General features: G+C 37.0%; 1 protein-coding gene and 1 pseudogene across 10 annotated transcripts in view; both read right to left on the bottom strand.

Moving 5' to 3' along the window:
• The window catches only part of UTRN (utrophin), a 575,792-nt gene that overhangs the window by 453,176 nt on the left and 105,322 nt on the right, over nucleotides 1-17,294 (bottom strand). For all 10 annotated transcript variants that reach the window (XM_063666718.1, XM_063666723.1, XM_063666719.1 and 7 more), the window contains one exon: nucleotides 5,683-5,744. In XM_063666718.1, coding sequence (XP_063522788.1) covers nucleotides 5,683-5,744 — 62 coding nt within the window. The remainder of the gene's footprint in view (nucleotides 1-5,682; nucleotides 5,745-17,294) is intronic.
• LOC129037817 (rhomboid-related protein 4-like) lies at nucleotides 10,115-10,864 on the bottom strand (annotated as a pseudogene).

The following is a 17,294-nucleotide window of genomic DNA, read 5'->3' as shown; positions in this document are numbered from 1 at the left end:
CACAGGAAGCCTGTCAGCCTCTTTACAGTACTAAAGAGAAGACTGAACATCTAGAGGTGGAAAAGGGTTTGGGCTCCTTCGATTGCACCTCCTGTACAAATCTCCCTCCACATCTTTTCCCACCCTTATTTTAGTGATTATTAACTTCCAACATGAAAAAAGTAGAAAAACAATATCTAAAAGCAATGTCTCACTGTCTCCTAAAGGAAAATATCTTAATAGCTCTCCATATTGGAATTCATAAAAAATGCTTCATGGCTTTCCTCTCTTACATTCTGTCAATTTGAATTTCAAGTTTGGAATTGTAACTTACATGAAAACTTGGCTCATCTGTGTCTTAGAAAAGAGAAAAGCAGGGATTTGCACAAACTCAAGTTCAGCATTTTTAAGTTTGCATATTTTCTACCTAACCTTTATTTGTGAAGCCTCTTTAGAGAACCATCTCACCAAACGGATAAAAGAACTTCTGCAATTTGTATGTTTTCAGCTCTGCCAGATGAGCAGCTCTGAAAGTCAGCCAAAGAAAATGCAGGCTCAAAGTCAGAGCAAATTTCCCAAAGCAAAGCAATGAGGCCTTTGCTGCCTCCCTTGGGAGACCGGCCGGCTAACAAGCCAGAGGCTCTGAAATTTAGAAGGGGCAAAACAGTCAAGTCGTACACACCATAGAATGGAAGAATGCGGGCTTAATGAGCCAATGCTTTTTTCTCTTTTCTGTTTATGTATGGCATGGATCCACAAAGCAGGACTATCACAAATTCGAGGTACCTGATAGGGTTTTTATTTTGCATTCCTAAGTAATTATCATCTCCTATACACTTCTCAGCAATGCCTCAATATTTCTTCATGATATAAGGAAGGTAAATAATGATCAATTGTGTCTTATGGCTATAGAAATGTAGACCAGGTGACCTGAAAAACTTGACTAATAATTTGCCTGAGGTTATAAATAAATGAGCAGGATATCCAGAAATAAGTGTTTAATTTCCTAATTTTTAGCTTTTTTTAGATAATCACTTTTTCTGAGCTCTTCATAACTTTTAAAAATCCAAGAGCCATAATTTACTCTACACTATGACTTCTCAGGATCATTGAATTCCAAAGCACTGTATACTCTATGATATGTTCACAAGGATTTGCAGCAAAAAGAATACATATTTTGAGTGAGCACCGTCTTGGTTACTGTATATTCATATACAGTTACAAATTAAAAGATGGTTTTAGACCGATATTATTCTCAAGTTCTTTACCAAATCCCTTATCAAGAAAAGAATTGTGCTGGCTTTAACTTTTAAGTCTTATTTTTCTTCACAGTGAATTTAGTAGTTAGATTCTATGTGAAGAATTGTATTGGGTAAATAATAATATGCATTAAGTCCAAGTGGTTATTTAACAACCACTGCAGCACAACTCCAAGAAATCAGGTAAATAGGGAAAGTTTGGATAGCTGGATTTGTTTATTCTTGTGAATAATGCAGCAAAAGCCCTGATGCATTGTATTCATATCCAGGACATAGCACAATTCATGTCATGTTGCACTCAGTCCTAAACTCTACTCCTGTCTCTTTCCAATGCAACCATCCCCAAGTGGCTTATGAACATATAGAATTAGGCATATTCAATGTATGTCATTTTCATTCATTTATTTATTAAGCCTACAAATACTTTATTGGATACCTACTAAATGCCAAAAGATATGCCAATGAGCAAATAGACAGTCCCTTCACCCACAGAGTTTATGTCTAACCTAGGAAAAAAGACTGGCAACTATTTAAATTACAGTATGGTAAGTGCTTCAAATCATAACACTTTAAGAGTATACAGCTTATCTACTCTAGCCTGCTCAGAAAAGGGATCCTTCAGGATGCAACATTTCAGCTCAGACAAGAAGGAAGGGGTAGGAGCTGGCCAGGAAGAGATAGAGAAAGGACTGCGTGCAAAGGCCAGGGAGGGTTCACCGGGATGGTAAGCACAGGCCGTGTGGCTGGAGCATAATGAGGGAGCGAGAGGAAAGTAAAATAAAATTAGGAGTAAATTGGGAGACAGCTATTTAGAGCTTTAATAACCAAGTAAGACCAAAACATCACACTATATACCAAAAATTACACAATTTCAATTTTTTATTTTGTTTTTTAAAAAAAGGACAACGGGCACCCAATGAAAAAGCTTACAGAAGAGAAAAAGGTATTCAGGTTTACCCTTTAGAAACACCATAGATACTCTCTTAAAAATGGAAGGGGAGGCCGGGCGCAGTGGCTCACGCCTGTAATCCCAGCACTTTGGGAGGTCAAGGCAGGTGGATCACTTGAGGTCAGGAGTTCGAGACCAGCCTGGCCAACATGGCGAAACCCTGTCTCTACTAAAAATACAAAAATTAGCTGGGCATGGTGACATGCGCCCATAATCCCAGCTACTAGGGAGGCTGAGGCAGGAGAATCGCTGCAACCTGGGAGGCAGAGGCTGCAATGAGCCAAGATTGTACCACTGAACTCCAGACTGGGCAACAGAGCTAGACTGTGTCTCAAAAGAAAAAGCAAAAAGAAAGGAAAGGGAGATGGAGAAGGTGGAGCATGGAATGGAAGAACCAATTAGCAGATTATCACAGTGGTCCATGTATTCAAGGATAATTTTCAAACAAGGTAAAGTCATGACTGCAAACCAATGTGATAATAATGTGTGTCAAAGACTTTATTTAACTCATTAATTAATGAGGGACCCAGTAAGGTGTTACAACCAGTTCAGGGGAAAATTTTTAAAAAACACATGTTTTACACAAGAAAAATGAAAACTGAAATAGATTTGCAATAGATGCAAAAACTGGTCTATCCAAGGAGTAATAATTAACTGCTTTCCAAATAATTTTCATTTTCATGGATAAGAATCATTTGCATACCTATTTTCCACAACTTACCTAGTTGTAAAGTAGCTCAAAAATAATTAAAGGCAGAGATAATTCAGATGCCTGAGCTAACAGGACACCCACTAGTCTTTTTTTGCCCATTGTAAAGTCTCTCACCATTTTTTCTAACACCAATAACAAAGACTTGGAAAAGAGACCTGTCACTCTACATAGAGTAAGTGGACAATTTTGAATATATGTAGGTATTGGAATTAACAAGACTTGATATTTGATTGAGACTTTTGATGGGGAGGAGGCCACAAAGGAAATATCCAGACAAATGTCTGTTTTAAAACAAATTCCTAAATGGCAGAAGGTGCCATCAGTGTCTGTTTGGATTTCTCAGCACAAGGGCCCTGTTGTTCTGTTTAGGAACCCACACTGTAGGGAAGTAGTGGACTCACTGAAAAATTATACAATGTACCAAAGGACATGGATTTTAAAAAATGAAAAAAAATTCATTCCCTTCAATGGGATTTTTTTTTCTTGTTCTAGCCTCTGCATTACCTAGTAATACCAGGCATGAATACAGTCTTTCCCCAGCTCAGCAAGGGTTAAGCCACATGGGAGTCTATGGAAATCTCCCAGTCTAGAAATGTGTTACTCCCTCTTTCACTATCCCCAATTGGAAGCAATCCAACTTATGGTCTTAAGACAGCCAGAGGAAAGAAAAAATAATGTGGATGTTTAGTGTCACTGCCATGAGCCTCCCATCTCCAACTATTCATAATTTCTCAGACAAATTCCTTCTAGGTTTTGATTTCTTGCTAGATGAAAATAAAAGTTTTCAGAGTCATCCCACTTTTGGTAGTTTTTCTCCAAACACCATCTCCAAACACTAACACAGAAGCTGAGCTTAGAAACTACCATCTCCAAAAACTAATACAGACGCTTTTAGCTAAAACTAACTATAACTTTTACTAAAAATGATAAAAATTACCAAGTCTTTCTAGTATCTTGGTAAGAAATACAAACATTCCAGGGCAAACAATTTACATGGGACTTAAAGCCCCATTTAATTGCAAAATAATAGACATTATAAATGCACAAATTTAAATATCAAGTTCATTTAATAAACTAGTCTGGTACTACCAGATTTTGTTTTATTTGAGATCTTTTTAAAGGTGTCAATGACCCACCATAAATATTGAGAAATTTCTTTTCAATTATTCTTTCTCAGTTGTCATCTCTCTTCCTCTACAAACCCTTTCCACGTCCTATTTTACTACTTATTTCTCTCCATTTTCATAAATAGGTAAAAAGTAATTTACCTAGCTTCAAATGCTCTCTAAACTTAGGTCTACCAAGTTTAATGCTTTCAAAACAATCTTCAAAATTAGTTCTAAGGCAATTCTTCCCCAAAGACTAAATTAAGCTGCTAAAAACTGCTTCACTGGTTCTATGTAAACAATTACCGTGTTATCCTCATGAATAACCAGGAAGAATAATCTTACTTATATGAGCAATCATGAGACCACTGGAATAAAACACCTCATATCCAGACTCCCAGTTGCTAAAACTACATTCTCTGGAAAATGGTCACATGCAGATGAATAGTTCAAAAGTTTTTATTCATGTCAAGCCCAAGATGCACATATGTTACCTGTGTCTCTGGAATAAAACAAATTAAAATTTACCAAAACACACCTGCATGTGCTTTGGAATAATCCTACACATATAACTGCCAATTATGTAAGCACCTTTATGTTCTAATTCTCTATATTTTTAACCTCTGTCAAAGTTAGTTTTCACATTCCTTACATACTCACAGGCAAGATAAAATACCCCTCAAGATAAACTTATAAAGCCCAAAAAGCAGTGAAATCAAATAACCAACTATAAATATTGGGATGTGGAGCATTTTTTAAACCATGCTGCTACTCAAAGTAACCTTAAGATATCCTCATTTTTCCTCAAGAAATACCAATGTTTGTGTCTCTAACCTTTACAACTTTTGAAAAGCAACCAAAAATTTTGAAAAGCAACTCTTCATTAAAATAGCTTTTATACTATTTAAAAGACCACAACAGTGTTTCTCTGAGAAACTTCTACTTTTCATCTTGCTGTAGAAGAGTCCTACACAATCTGTTATCCTGAAAACTCTCCTCCTACCTCAGCCTTAGTGCACAAAATTCCAACACTAATAACTAATAGATAACCATATTAGAACAGATTTGAAAATAGCACTGACAATTCCTCTCTTCAGCATGCTCTGCCCCTAAGAAAAAATATTGCTCAAAGTATTGATTATGTTCTAAATGGTTAGAAATGCTAAGAGCAGATCTTTGGGGTGCGGGGGAATTACGGAAGTACACAAGAAAAAAAGAAAACACAAGGCAGATAAATATTATTAGCCACATCCACAAGAATAAAAATCCATAAATATTTCTGACAGGGAAGAAAGACTGCCTGAATGATAATATTTGGTTTCAACCAGGCAAAATGAAATCATCATCCTCTTAACCAAGAGAACACAAAAATTTTCCCAATGATATATTCTTTTCCAAGATGTACCCAGGATTCGCAGAATCGAAAACAGCTAACTGTTGCCTTAGATATCTGGAGAAGGCCAGGTAAAAGTCAATAGCGTCCCATAAACTATGTGCATGAGAATTTCCATCTAAACATATTTTAGGAGAGAATAAAGGAAAAATACATGTATCTGCATACTCAGAAGACTTCAGCTAGGTGACACTTCCTGGGGAAAATTCACTGCACTTCCAACCAAACTCCTTCAATCAGAATGAGACATCTGAACCATCGAAGGTTTTGAAAGTTTCAGTTACCTTTGAAAATCGAGCATTTATCCATTTGGTAAAGGTTTTCTTCTGTACGTCATTGTGTTCATCTGTGGAATGGAAAAAGAAAGAGAAGGAAAAAGTATGAGAGTCTGTACCTTTAGTAAAGCACCAAATAAGGTTATCTCTATCCTGGAGAGTTTAAAATAGTCCTATTAGTCGAGCTCCTTGAGCACAGTGATGCGCAGCTAATGCAGAATGCGATGACTGCCCGATTCACTTATGGAGCCCAACACTGCCTACAACAGAGGGAGGCTCAGGCACCTTTCCCAAGGGACCAGGTTGTCTCACCCTAAACCCCAGAGTCCTGCCATCAGTGACCAAATCCAGGTTTATCCGATCGAATCAGAGCCCTACTTTCCAGCTAGTACCCGTAGCACTTTCTGCTACATTTTGTGCAAGTAAAATTTCAGCATAATCAAAATGTCAGCATGCTAAAAACAAAAATTAAAGTTATCCAATAAAAACTCAGGAATTTGTGACTTCCTCCCTCTTCATACTGGTCCTACACCCTCTAGAATGACAGTATAAGGTTTATGGTCAATCTTGTAACCCACTTTCCTGTAGTAAGATTGGCATGAGGTTTTAATGATCTTGATCTACACAAACTTTTACAGGTAGAAAAATCAGAAGAATTTAAAACCATTATCAATTTTGGTTTTGATTACAAATTCATTTTCTGAGCCATAAAAAAATGAAAAGTTACTTTAAAAGACTGACCACCCTGAACTTTTGAAATATGGGTAGAAGGATTTGGTTACGTACAAGCAGGTCGTGTGGCTAACAAAAAGAGAAAAAGACTTTCTCTTTAGAACCAAATAGACAGTGTCCCAATCCATTTATTGTGTGACCTTGGGTCATTATAACATCGCTTAGCCTCACAGTTCTCATCTGTAAAATGGGGATAAATAATACCTAGCTTGCAAGAGTACTGTAAAGGTTAGTGAATATAAATGAAAAGCACTTGACGAAGAGCTGGTGTTCAGCTCGTTGTTATAATGATTACAGTAAAAGTGTAAGCAAGGTAGATGAATAAATATCCACTGGACCTCTTCAAATCATACTTTTCCGTCACTCCCCGATTTTCTATTAAAGCCAGTAAAAGAGTCACTGTTGGCTTAAAGCCTACAAAACAGCATTTTCACAATCTCTATCAGTTGTTCAGAAAGCTGTCCAAGGCGTATCTGCAACAGTGCAGAAAGGTGTGGCTCCATCCATATGTGTGTCCTGCCTCCTTTGCCACCTTTTATACTGCTGGGCTGCCTCCCACATCAGAGCAGCAAAATAATAATGGAGGAGGCCCAGGTGTGCTTGGCCCTCCAGCATCAGTTCCACATTAAATACACACCTGCTCACGAACCTCTACTAGGATCATTAGAGGTTCACCTACCACTTCACCCAGTTTGTGGTCTTTGGTCCTTACCCTCTTGTGGAAGGAGAGTTTGTAATTAAAAGGTCATTCCCAGAATAAATACAGCAGCAGCTTCAGAAAAAAAAAAAAAGCACTTTTACAAATCCATAAAGGTAATTGGAGACCAACTCCAAGACACTAAGGGAGCAAGTAGTATAGAAAACAAAACTGCTGTTTAAGAAACTCCTTGATATTAATGGTGCTCAGAGGTGACCTTCCTTCAAGAAAGGATGGCAAAGACAGCAACGATCCCTATTTCAAGCTTTATATTATCTGATCAAGGCCACATAAGCCATTTATTAACCAAGAGAACTTGCTTACACACTGAATGACCCTTTACCATCTTCATATCAAAGAGGGACACAGTAGAGATTATACTCGGAATATAAGGCTACCGCCACACATCAACCTGAAGAGGGGGATATACCAGCCTCACCAAAATGAATTTAATATTAAAAATCAGTGTTTAGGGCATTTGGAAAATCCAATTATTTGTCCCACTACCTTAAAAAGGATTTATTTTTATAAATCTTGTTATATGTAGTTTTATTTAATCCCATGAATAAAAAAATATAGAAAGGTCATAAATAAGTATTAAATTATCTTAATTTGATAACATTTACACAACTTAAGAATTTGAGGCCATAAAAATGGAAAAAATTCTAAGAGAGAAATCTTACTACATTTTACATTTTCTTAACCTATTTCCGGAGCATTTAACCTTCTTATTTCAAAAACATATTAAAATATCTAATACTATGTAGGTTTCTCCCCAGATATAAAGTGGACAAAGAAATTAGCACTATTACCTTATCAAATGATAATAATCTTTCCATTTTCTCACATATGAAATGAAATCAAATTTATGGATTCCCATTCTTATGTTTGTAAAAATGAATAAGATAATGTTTCAACAATAGTCTTTATTTTATGGGTCAAGCCAATGTCAGAATATAAGTCTAAGTAACAGATAAATTATTTGTCTGTAAACGATACATTTTCTAACATCCAAATGTTTCAAAAATACTTCAAAGTTTATAAATACACTTCTGCATTCATTCTCTTGATACAGTTAAAAATGGGGAAAAGGGGGTACATATTTCAAAGACTAGTTTGCATTTTCCTTTTTCAGACACACACACATATACAAACACACATACTTCTTATTTTCTACTAGACAGGAATTCAGTAAAAGAACAAGAATTTGCCTGTGGCTTTTCAATTATGAGATTGAAATGTAACAAATTTCACACACTTACTAACCTCCACATCACAACAATTAGGGTAAACAATCTTGGCCCAGATCTCGGGCACGTAAAAATAGCAGATGAGTAACAGGACAACTAAAACTCCGTCATGCTATTCTGATCAGCCATTTTGTCTGCCTAGAAATTTATACAGAACTTCCACAGTCTCAAATTATTTCAGTCTTCATTATCAAGCCAATTCGTTATTTTAACTTCTCCAAAACAAAAATGTGTAAGAATACAACAAACGTACATATAACTTGATTATAAATATATATGTATAATATTAAGTGAATGAATATAATTTACACTGCATATACACCTTCTCTAAATGTATTCTTTCAAGCTCCCAAATTCAAACCGTGTTTTCCTTAGGCTTGGATTTTTGAAAACCATTTTGTTTCTGAAAGCCTTTGCTGGCTTAGCAAATCTTATCCATTAATGACCTTTCTCCATTAGAGGGATGAACACGAGACTGAATTAGAAGAAGAAAAATGTGTTAAATCCCTTAAGGCTGCTTTTCCACATTCTTCCTCTAAATATTTTGCTCTTCTTAAAATGCTTTTGACATGCTCACACAGATCCAAAGGCCTTCACTGCTGCCTAGCCTGGAATTTTATTTCTGTGATAGGTAAAAGAAGTACAGCAAGACACATCAACAAAACTGCTTGATAAATCTTCAAGGAAACTGGTTCGAAAATGTTTTCACTTCACCAGCTCAAATGCGTATGGAAAATTGTTTTAGCAGAACGTAGCAACATATCTCAATTTAAATCCTAAACTGGAAATGTGGCAGAGAAATTAGGAGTTGTTTCCCCTATGAAAGCACACAAATCACCTCTAAAACTCTACTGTTATTAGAGACAAAGCATTATCCTCTAGTACACCATTTGAAGCAATTTAAGAGTGTCCAGTTGGCTGACACTAACATAACATGAGTTCCCTAAAGTGCAGCTTATTATTCAGAAAAGAAGCACCTAGACCTTTAGCCAAGAAAGAAATCTCTTATTGGATGATTTTAAACTTGGATTGATTTTATTAAGGCCTCTTTCACAAACGCAAAACTTAATACACCCTAGAAAGCCAACCTCTCATTAGCAAAGATCATTATTTTGGAAGCAACAAAAGCATTTCAGATCATATTCTCATTTCTTCTTTTTGTGGGCCCTACATGTGAATCACTCCCAATATAAATCTGCCACTCACACTTAGTTATGCCATTATGCTCTCTTGTTTCATCATACCCAATCACACCCAAACACTAATTCATTTATTCAAACAATATGTATTAAAATGTCAAATGGGAATAATAAATGTTATATAATAATCTGTAAAATATTATAAATATGTAGACAAAGAAACAAAGCCAACAGGAGACAGACTGCTCTCAAACAGAAATGTTTAACCTCCCTGAGTTTCTTTCAAAATCTGACATCCTCAGAGGACCTTAGAAAAGCTAAAATTAAAAAATGTAGTTTTCAGAATTGTCAAAACTACCTAAGTGTACAAGAAGTTTAGATAATTAACATTTCAAATGATATTTTTGTGAATTTGCCACATTTAAACATTGAAGTTATTAAAGCTAAAAACCACATTTAAAACAGACTTTCGCTTCACTCTGTAAAAAGCGAAATACAAGTTGATTTTTTTTTTTTAATGATATACTTTGCTTTAGTTTACAATGAACTAGTTGCTTGGGGAATGAATCCAATGGGCAATAATAACACAAGTGGACCATGTCTTCCCAAGATGCTGTGCCACCTCACTCACTATCAAACCTGTGAAGCCATTATAGTCTCATTTCTTCTGAGAGAAGAAGCCCGCAGGGCAGTGAGCTATTCCTGGTATTTTCTCGATCCCAGGGGCTGGCTCTTCATGCTCTCACCAGCTGTTCCTTTTCTCTCCGTTCTGCTGTGTATATATCATAGCTCCTGGGTGCTTCTTCATAATAACCTGGCCTGCCATAAAGATAATGATCCTGATATCCAGACTAGCCTGAACAATTGAAGTGATATCACTGTCCTGGATAACCAATAACTGGAGGGAAAAAAATGCTCGCACATGCTTCCATGATGTTCTTCAGAGGCCCTTGAGTGTGCATTAATGAATCCCAGCCAGATGCCCAGTGAAAGAAGTCCCTGGTTGAGAATAAGTGAAAAGGCACAAGTGTGGCCCAACAAGCAAATCTGTTGAGGACAAGGAAGCTCAAAATGTTGACAAAGCCTCCAAGGCAATGATGGTTGTTAAAACTCCAAAGCAAACAAAACTCCTAGAAAAACCTACAGCACAGTACCTTCTGAAGCCAGGTTCATCCAGAAATTAGAGAAGATTGCAAGAGCAGGTACACCACCCCAGGTAACAGGGAAAATGTGGTGATGACACAGGCAAACCATCTACTTCCCAGTCTTCTTTCCAGATTATTCCTTTCCAGAGCACGGATGCCATATTGAAATACAAATGCCAGTCATCAGCAATGGTGAGCAGGAGACAGAAGGCAATGCTGCCAGTCTTTTTGCTGGTAACTCCTCTCTGCCCTAAGGCAAGGAGAGGTGGAAATGGTGGAAGTGAGAAGGGAAAGGAAAACAACTCCATTTGTCAAAGGAGAAGGCTGAGGCAGAAGTTAAATGAATTGTCCAGCACCACCCACCCAGCAAATGCTGGGCCACAGAGAGAACCAGGTCTAACTGACTGTGGAGCCTGTGTTCAATGCACTTCCATGTAGGAGGAGGTTAAAGAGAATTTAATGGAAAAAAGAAGGCTTTAAAATATATCTTGAAAAATAGATGAAGTACGGTTCATGCAAAGATGGGAAGGACATTCTAGATAGAATAAGCCTAGTCAATATCTCTTCATTTCAGCCTCAGACTCAATACCTCACGAAAAAGAACATGTTTAATATAATTGTGGTATCTACAAGAAAACACAGAGGGCTATAACATATAACGATCTCAAAATAAGGCTAAGACAATCCAAATTTCAGAAAGTTTTCAATCCTGAAAACTGTTTATGCCCATAAAAGAGAAGAAGGCTATGGAGTTAAAATATATGCTTTAAAAATGTTCTTGTAATAAAATCGAGATTATCTGAAAAAAATCAATCTCCTTAAGCAAGCACATGCTCTGCTAGCATGACCCAATGACCCGTCCACTCTGCCCAAAACTGAAGGCAATTATGGAGCCTTGGGATCCTAGAATGTCTACAGCCACATCTGGACTGCATTTAGAATTTACGTCATGTTACGCATCAGAGGAACATTTTTTCTTTTTTTAAGACGGAGCTTCACTCTTATTGCCCAGGCTGGAGTGCAATGGTGTGATCTTGGCTCACTGCAACCTCTGCCTCCCAGGTTGAAGCGGTTCTCCTCCCTCAGCCTCCCAAGTAGCTAGGATTACAGGCGCGTGCCACCAAGCCTGGCTAATTTTTGTATTTTTAGTACAGACAGGGTCTCACCATCTTGGCCAAGCTGGTCTCGAACTCCTGACCTCATGATCCACCGACCTTGGCCTCTCAAAGTGCTGGGATTACAGGCGTGAGCCACCGCACCTGGGCAGAGGAACATACTTGTTGCAGCTGAAACCAACCTAACCCACCAGAACTATCCACCTTACTATCACGGAGCCACAGAGGATAGGAGTAGGAAGTATATAAGAGGGTGCCTGATGGGATCCCATCCTGTGACCAGAGAGGTCAAGGACTTACCCCTCATGACATGCAGTTGGATGGTGCCATAAATCAAATCAAGATTCATGTCTTCTTACCTAGCTCTCCTCCTACTCACAAGACTGCCTCTTTTTAAAAACCTGTTTTATGGAGGTATAAAATTCACCTACCATACAATTCATCCACACACCTATAATACAACTCACCTACCATACAATTTACCCATTTAAATTCACCTACCATATAATTCACCCAATTAAAGTTTACAATTCAATCGTTTTTGGCATATTAATAGATTTTTTTAATTGTGGTAAAATACATAACAATATTTGTGATTTCAGCCATTTTTAATCATACAATTCAGTGGCATTAGTTACACCTACAATGTTATACAACCATAACCACTATCTATTCCCAAAACTTTTTCATCACACTGAACAGAAACTCTGCAGTCATTAAGCAGTAAGTCCCCACTCCCACCAGCCCCTGGTAATAGCTAATCTACTGTCCGTCTCTATGCATTTGCCTATTTAAGATATGTCATGTAAGTGGAATCATACAATATTTGTCCTTTTGGGTCTGGCTTATTTCATTTAGCATGATGTTTTCAAGGTTTCATCCATGTTGTAGCTTGTATCAGAACTTCATTCTTTTTTAAGGGTGAAAAATATTCCATTGTATGTATAAACTACAGTTTCTTTATCCATTTGTCTAAAGATGAGCACTAGTTGACCACTTTTTGGCTATTATGAACAATGCCACAATGAACACTGGTGTACAAGTATCTTTTTGAGTTCCCGATTTCATTTCCTTTGGGTATAGATGCAGGAGTGAAATTGCTAGGTTAATATATGGTAATTCTATGTTTAGATTTTTGAGGAACCAGCAAACTATTTCCCATAGCGGCTGCATCATTTTACACTTTCACCATAATGCATGAGAGTTCCAATTTATCCATATCCTCACTAATATTTGTTATTTTCCTTAAAAAAAAAAATGTACAGCCATTCTAGTGTAAGACTGACTTTGAAAACACAGAAACTAACAAAACCCCCAAACTTAGAGACCTCCTGAAGACTTTCTGAATGAGTTCAAGTTTAACAGCATGCTAACCTGAAGTAGCTGGGGTTCAGAAATTGCTTTTTCACATTTAATCCACACCATATTGCCAAATGATTGATTTACTTTCAAAATAATTATTTTCAGAATTAAATGTAACCATTAATTCCATCTTCTAATTTTAGTTTATTTACTTCTTAACCTGTTTTCTTTTCAACAAACTCAAGTTTTTTTAAACAATGCATAGGAATACAGGAGATAATGTTTTTCTACTTGCACTTTCTAGAGCGGCTAAACTTAAACTGAAAGAATGTTTCTAAGATTTACAGGCATCTGACACTGTTTGAAACCTTTCCTCCAGAAATATATTTTGCAAAAAACAAAAAACTCAACATCTTTTCTATCAACCATATTATATGTGTTGCAAATGCAGAAAAACAGACTCCATTTATGGGGGTAGAGATTGTAAACCTTACATACAAACACTTCACTTTGAATTTTTGTCGTGGAGTGAAGATTTTCATTAAAATTGCTAGAAACGTCATAGAACAAGGAGGGATTATTTAGGACAGTGAATTAGTCACAATGATATGAGTCACTGTCATGAAAAGCCAACAGAAAACATTTTTTTATTGATTGACAAAAGGCTGAATTTATGAAAGAAAATTTCTGTGAAATTAAATTCCTCACTTTATTATTATCAAATAAATATCTATTATGTTCTACAAACTGTCTGCAGAAATCTCAAGAAAAAGCAACTGTTTCATTAACATATAATTCTAGATGTATAAGCCTGGAAAAAAAATGGGGAAAACATTTTGAATGTAAAAACCATTCCAGTGATTTGACCTTCAGACTTTCTCATGACATGTTCTACTTGTCAAAATAGCAGCAAAAATATGTCCTTGCAAGACTGCTAATTATTCAAATAATATTTTTCTCATTTTAATTACTTTATTTATTTCATTATTTTCCTCATATTATGAGAGCTCTTCCTCATAAATTCACAGAATAAAACAATATAACATCCAAGAAACAGCAATTTTCAAACAAAAAAATGTATAAAATATCCAAAGAAAAAGAGAACAATACTTTACCCAAATATCTCTCCATATGCATATATAGGAATGCTATGATTTTCTATAGAGCTAATGTAGGAAACCTTTCAATGTATGCCATCTGTCTTCTAAGATCATGACACTGGGTCATCATAGTCAAATAAAAAATATATTGTGAGAGAATACATATTGATATGGTTTGTCTGTGTCCTCACACAAATCTCATTTTGAATTGTAGCTCCCATAATTCCCATGGGTTATGGAAGGAACCTGGTAGGAGATAAATCATGGAGGTGGTTTACCCCATACTATTCTTGTGGTAGTGAATAAGTCTCATGAGAGCTGATGGTTTTATAAGGGGTTTCCCCTTTCCTTTGGCTCTCATTCTCTCTTGCCTGCTGCCATGAGAGACGTCCCTTTGCCACATGGAACTATGTGTCCATTAAACCTCTTTTTCTTTATAAATTACCTAGTCTCCGGCATGTCTTTATTAGCAGCATAAAAAGAGACTAATACACATATATATGATAATTCAATAATAAATTGAAAAGCATCAAGCAGTGAATGAGCATTGTAAAAGCCAATGATAACATTCTGAAGCCAACAACTCCAGTGGATAAAAAGGACCAGCAATACAGTTTGGCTTGCTTCCTTACTTCAATTTAGTCCTCAGTGTGTCAGGGCCCATACAACACCTTGAGATAGACAAGACCCGGACAACAGCAATCCACATACGTTAAAGCACTGATCTTTCCATTCTGCCAGACAGGAGAGTCTCCAGGTAGCATCAAAGAACAACGCAACCTCAAAAAACTCATGGGTCAAAGAGAAAGTGTCTCCAGCTCATCAGGATTAGACATCTAAAAAAGTTTACATAACCTTAAGGGCCACAATGAACATCCCCTCAAACAAATCTGCCAAGCCTTCTTTACTACACGCCATCATTTGGAGAATCACTGGAGCAAAGACCCTCCCCCTCTTTCTCTCCTCTTCATTTTTAGAACCCACCTCCTTCTGCCTGTTCTACTTATTTGAACATTCAAACCTCCCTCCATCCTGCATCACTGAGTATTCTTTTTCAACACCCTTCTCTGGACCTGTCATGACACAGGCCACCATCTTGGACTTCTCAGCCACAGAGCCGGCCTGCTGTACCAGTCTGGGCCCCCTGCACCATGTGGGTCAGTCTCTTTCTACCATTTCTCTTCTGGATTGTCTTTTTCCATCTTTTCTTTCTCTTCTTAAAACTACCCATATAACGTCTATAATATACTTTAGAAGATTTCAACATACAAAGTGTAATATGCTTGTGTTAAACTAGTTTAAGTCAGAAGCTTCAAACACTCTTGTTCATGAACTTCCAAAAGAATTTCCGTGCACATTTTTTAAAGTTGACAACTGATATTTATCATAAATTTAAATCATTAAAAAGATGTAATTTCTAGCATGCTGTTAAGGAGTTGCAAATTTAGCTCATTCAATTAATAGAAAATGCCTCCTCTGGTACCTAATTGGCAAAACTAGTCCTCACTGTCAAACTAATCAGCCAAAGCAGATTTATTTTCTGACAAGAGGAGTCTGACTTGGTTTTGGATTTAAAAACCATGTTATAGGTATTTCCAAATAACATCTCACTTGAGAATTCTCTTTCCAAGATAGAGGAATGGATGGATGGATGGATGGATGGATGGATGGATGGATGGGTGGATGGATGATGGCAGCTGGACACAAAGCCTTGCCTGGATGCAACAAGGCACCAGCCATTTAAAAAATTTTTAAAGGATTGCTCTTTGTTTTGCATTCTTAAATGGTCCTCTTGTTTGATGCCTCACAGCAATGCAGCACAGTAAAATGTGAGGAGAGTGAGAGGTACGACTTTCTTTTATAAAGTGAAAAAGAAGAATTATGAAAGGAACGCTAAGAAAAGAGACAGCTAGGATGCTATCTTGGGTGCCTTAACCACTACAAAAGATTGCCAAGGTCACAGTAAGACACACATATTCCAGTGTGCAAACCACACTACAGGCTCACATTTGTCCCAAGCCAGTATAACATTCCAGAGAAGTTCAGCTATAATTTAATTAGAAAGGCTAAACTCCAGAGTGGACCACTACAAAGGCATCAGTTATCTTTATTTTCATCAACACCAGAGACTCTGTTAATTAATGAATGTGAGAAATGTGCTTTTACTGTGGCTTAATAATTGGCATAATTAGAATGTTAGAAATATCCTCCCACTGTTGACTTTAGTGTTATTCAATGAACAAGGACTGGTCAAAATATTTTCTAGACATGCCCCACCATTGATTAAACAGAATATAAAAATCTAGTGAGTCTGGGAGGCTAGATCCCTAAAGGTCCTATGTTCAGCCATTGGCTGGAGGATTTTAGTTATCTGCTGCTGATTATAAGGCTAAATCCTCTCCCTAAGACAACACTGTCTAATAAAAATATAATTCAAGTCACATACATAATTTTAAAAGCCACATTAAAAAACAGGTAAAATGAATTTTTAGTAATATGTACTATTTAACCCAATATCTCCAAAGCATTATCATTTCAACGTATACTCAATATTTTGAAACATCTTGAAAATATATTTTATAGTCTTTTTTTCTTACTAAGCCTTTGAAATCCTGGGTGTATATTACATTTACAGCATTATTTCAATTCAGACTAGCTACAGTTCAGGAACTCAGCATGCAATGCACCAAATTATACAGCTCTAGAATATTGCTGCATTTACTTTAACTATGACCTTCAAAAGGACACAGAGCTGCCGGGCACAGTGGCTCACACCTGTAATCCCAGCACTTTGGGAGGCCGAGGCGGGCAGATCACGAGGTCAGGCGATCGAGACCATCATGGCTAACATGGTGAAACCCTGTCACTACTAAAAATACAAAAATTAGATGGGCGTGGTGGTGCACGCCTATAGTCCCAGCTACTGGGGAGGCTGAGGCAGAAGAATGGTGTGAACCCGGGAAGCGGAGCTTGCAGTGAGCCGAGATTGCACCACTGCACTCTAGCCTAGGTGGCAGAGAGAGACTCTGTCTCAAAAAAAACAAAAAAGACGCAGAGCTGCAGCTTACCAACTTTACATGCAGGCTGTATGAACTGTTTTTCGAGCCTACTTGCCAATAATGATTGCTTAATGAATGCCAA

The sequence above is a fragment of the Pongo pygmaeus genome, chromosome 5 (assembly GCF_028885625.2).
Source record: "Pongo pygmaeus isolate AG05252 chromosome 5, NHGRI_mPonPyg2-v2.0_pri, whole genome shotgun sequence".
Taxonomy (NCBI): domain Eukaryota; kingdom Metazoa; phylum Chordata; class Mammalia; order Primates; family Hominidae; genus Pongo; species Pongo pygmaeus.
The sequence above is the reverse complement of the archived record's forward strand: the minus strand, read 5'-3'. Positions and strand labels throughout refer to the sequence as shown.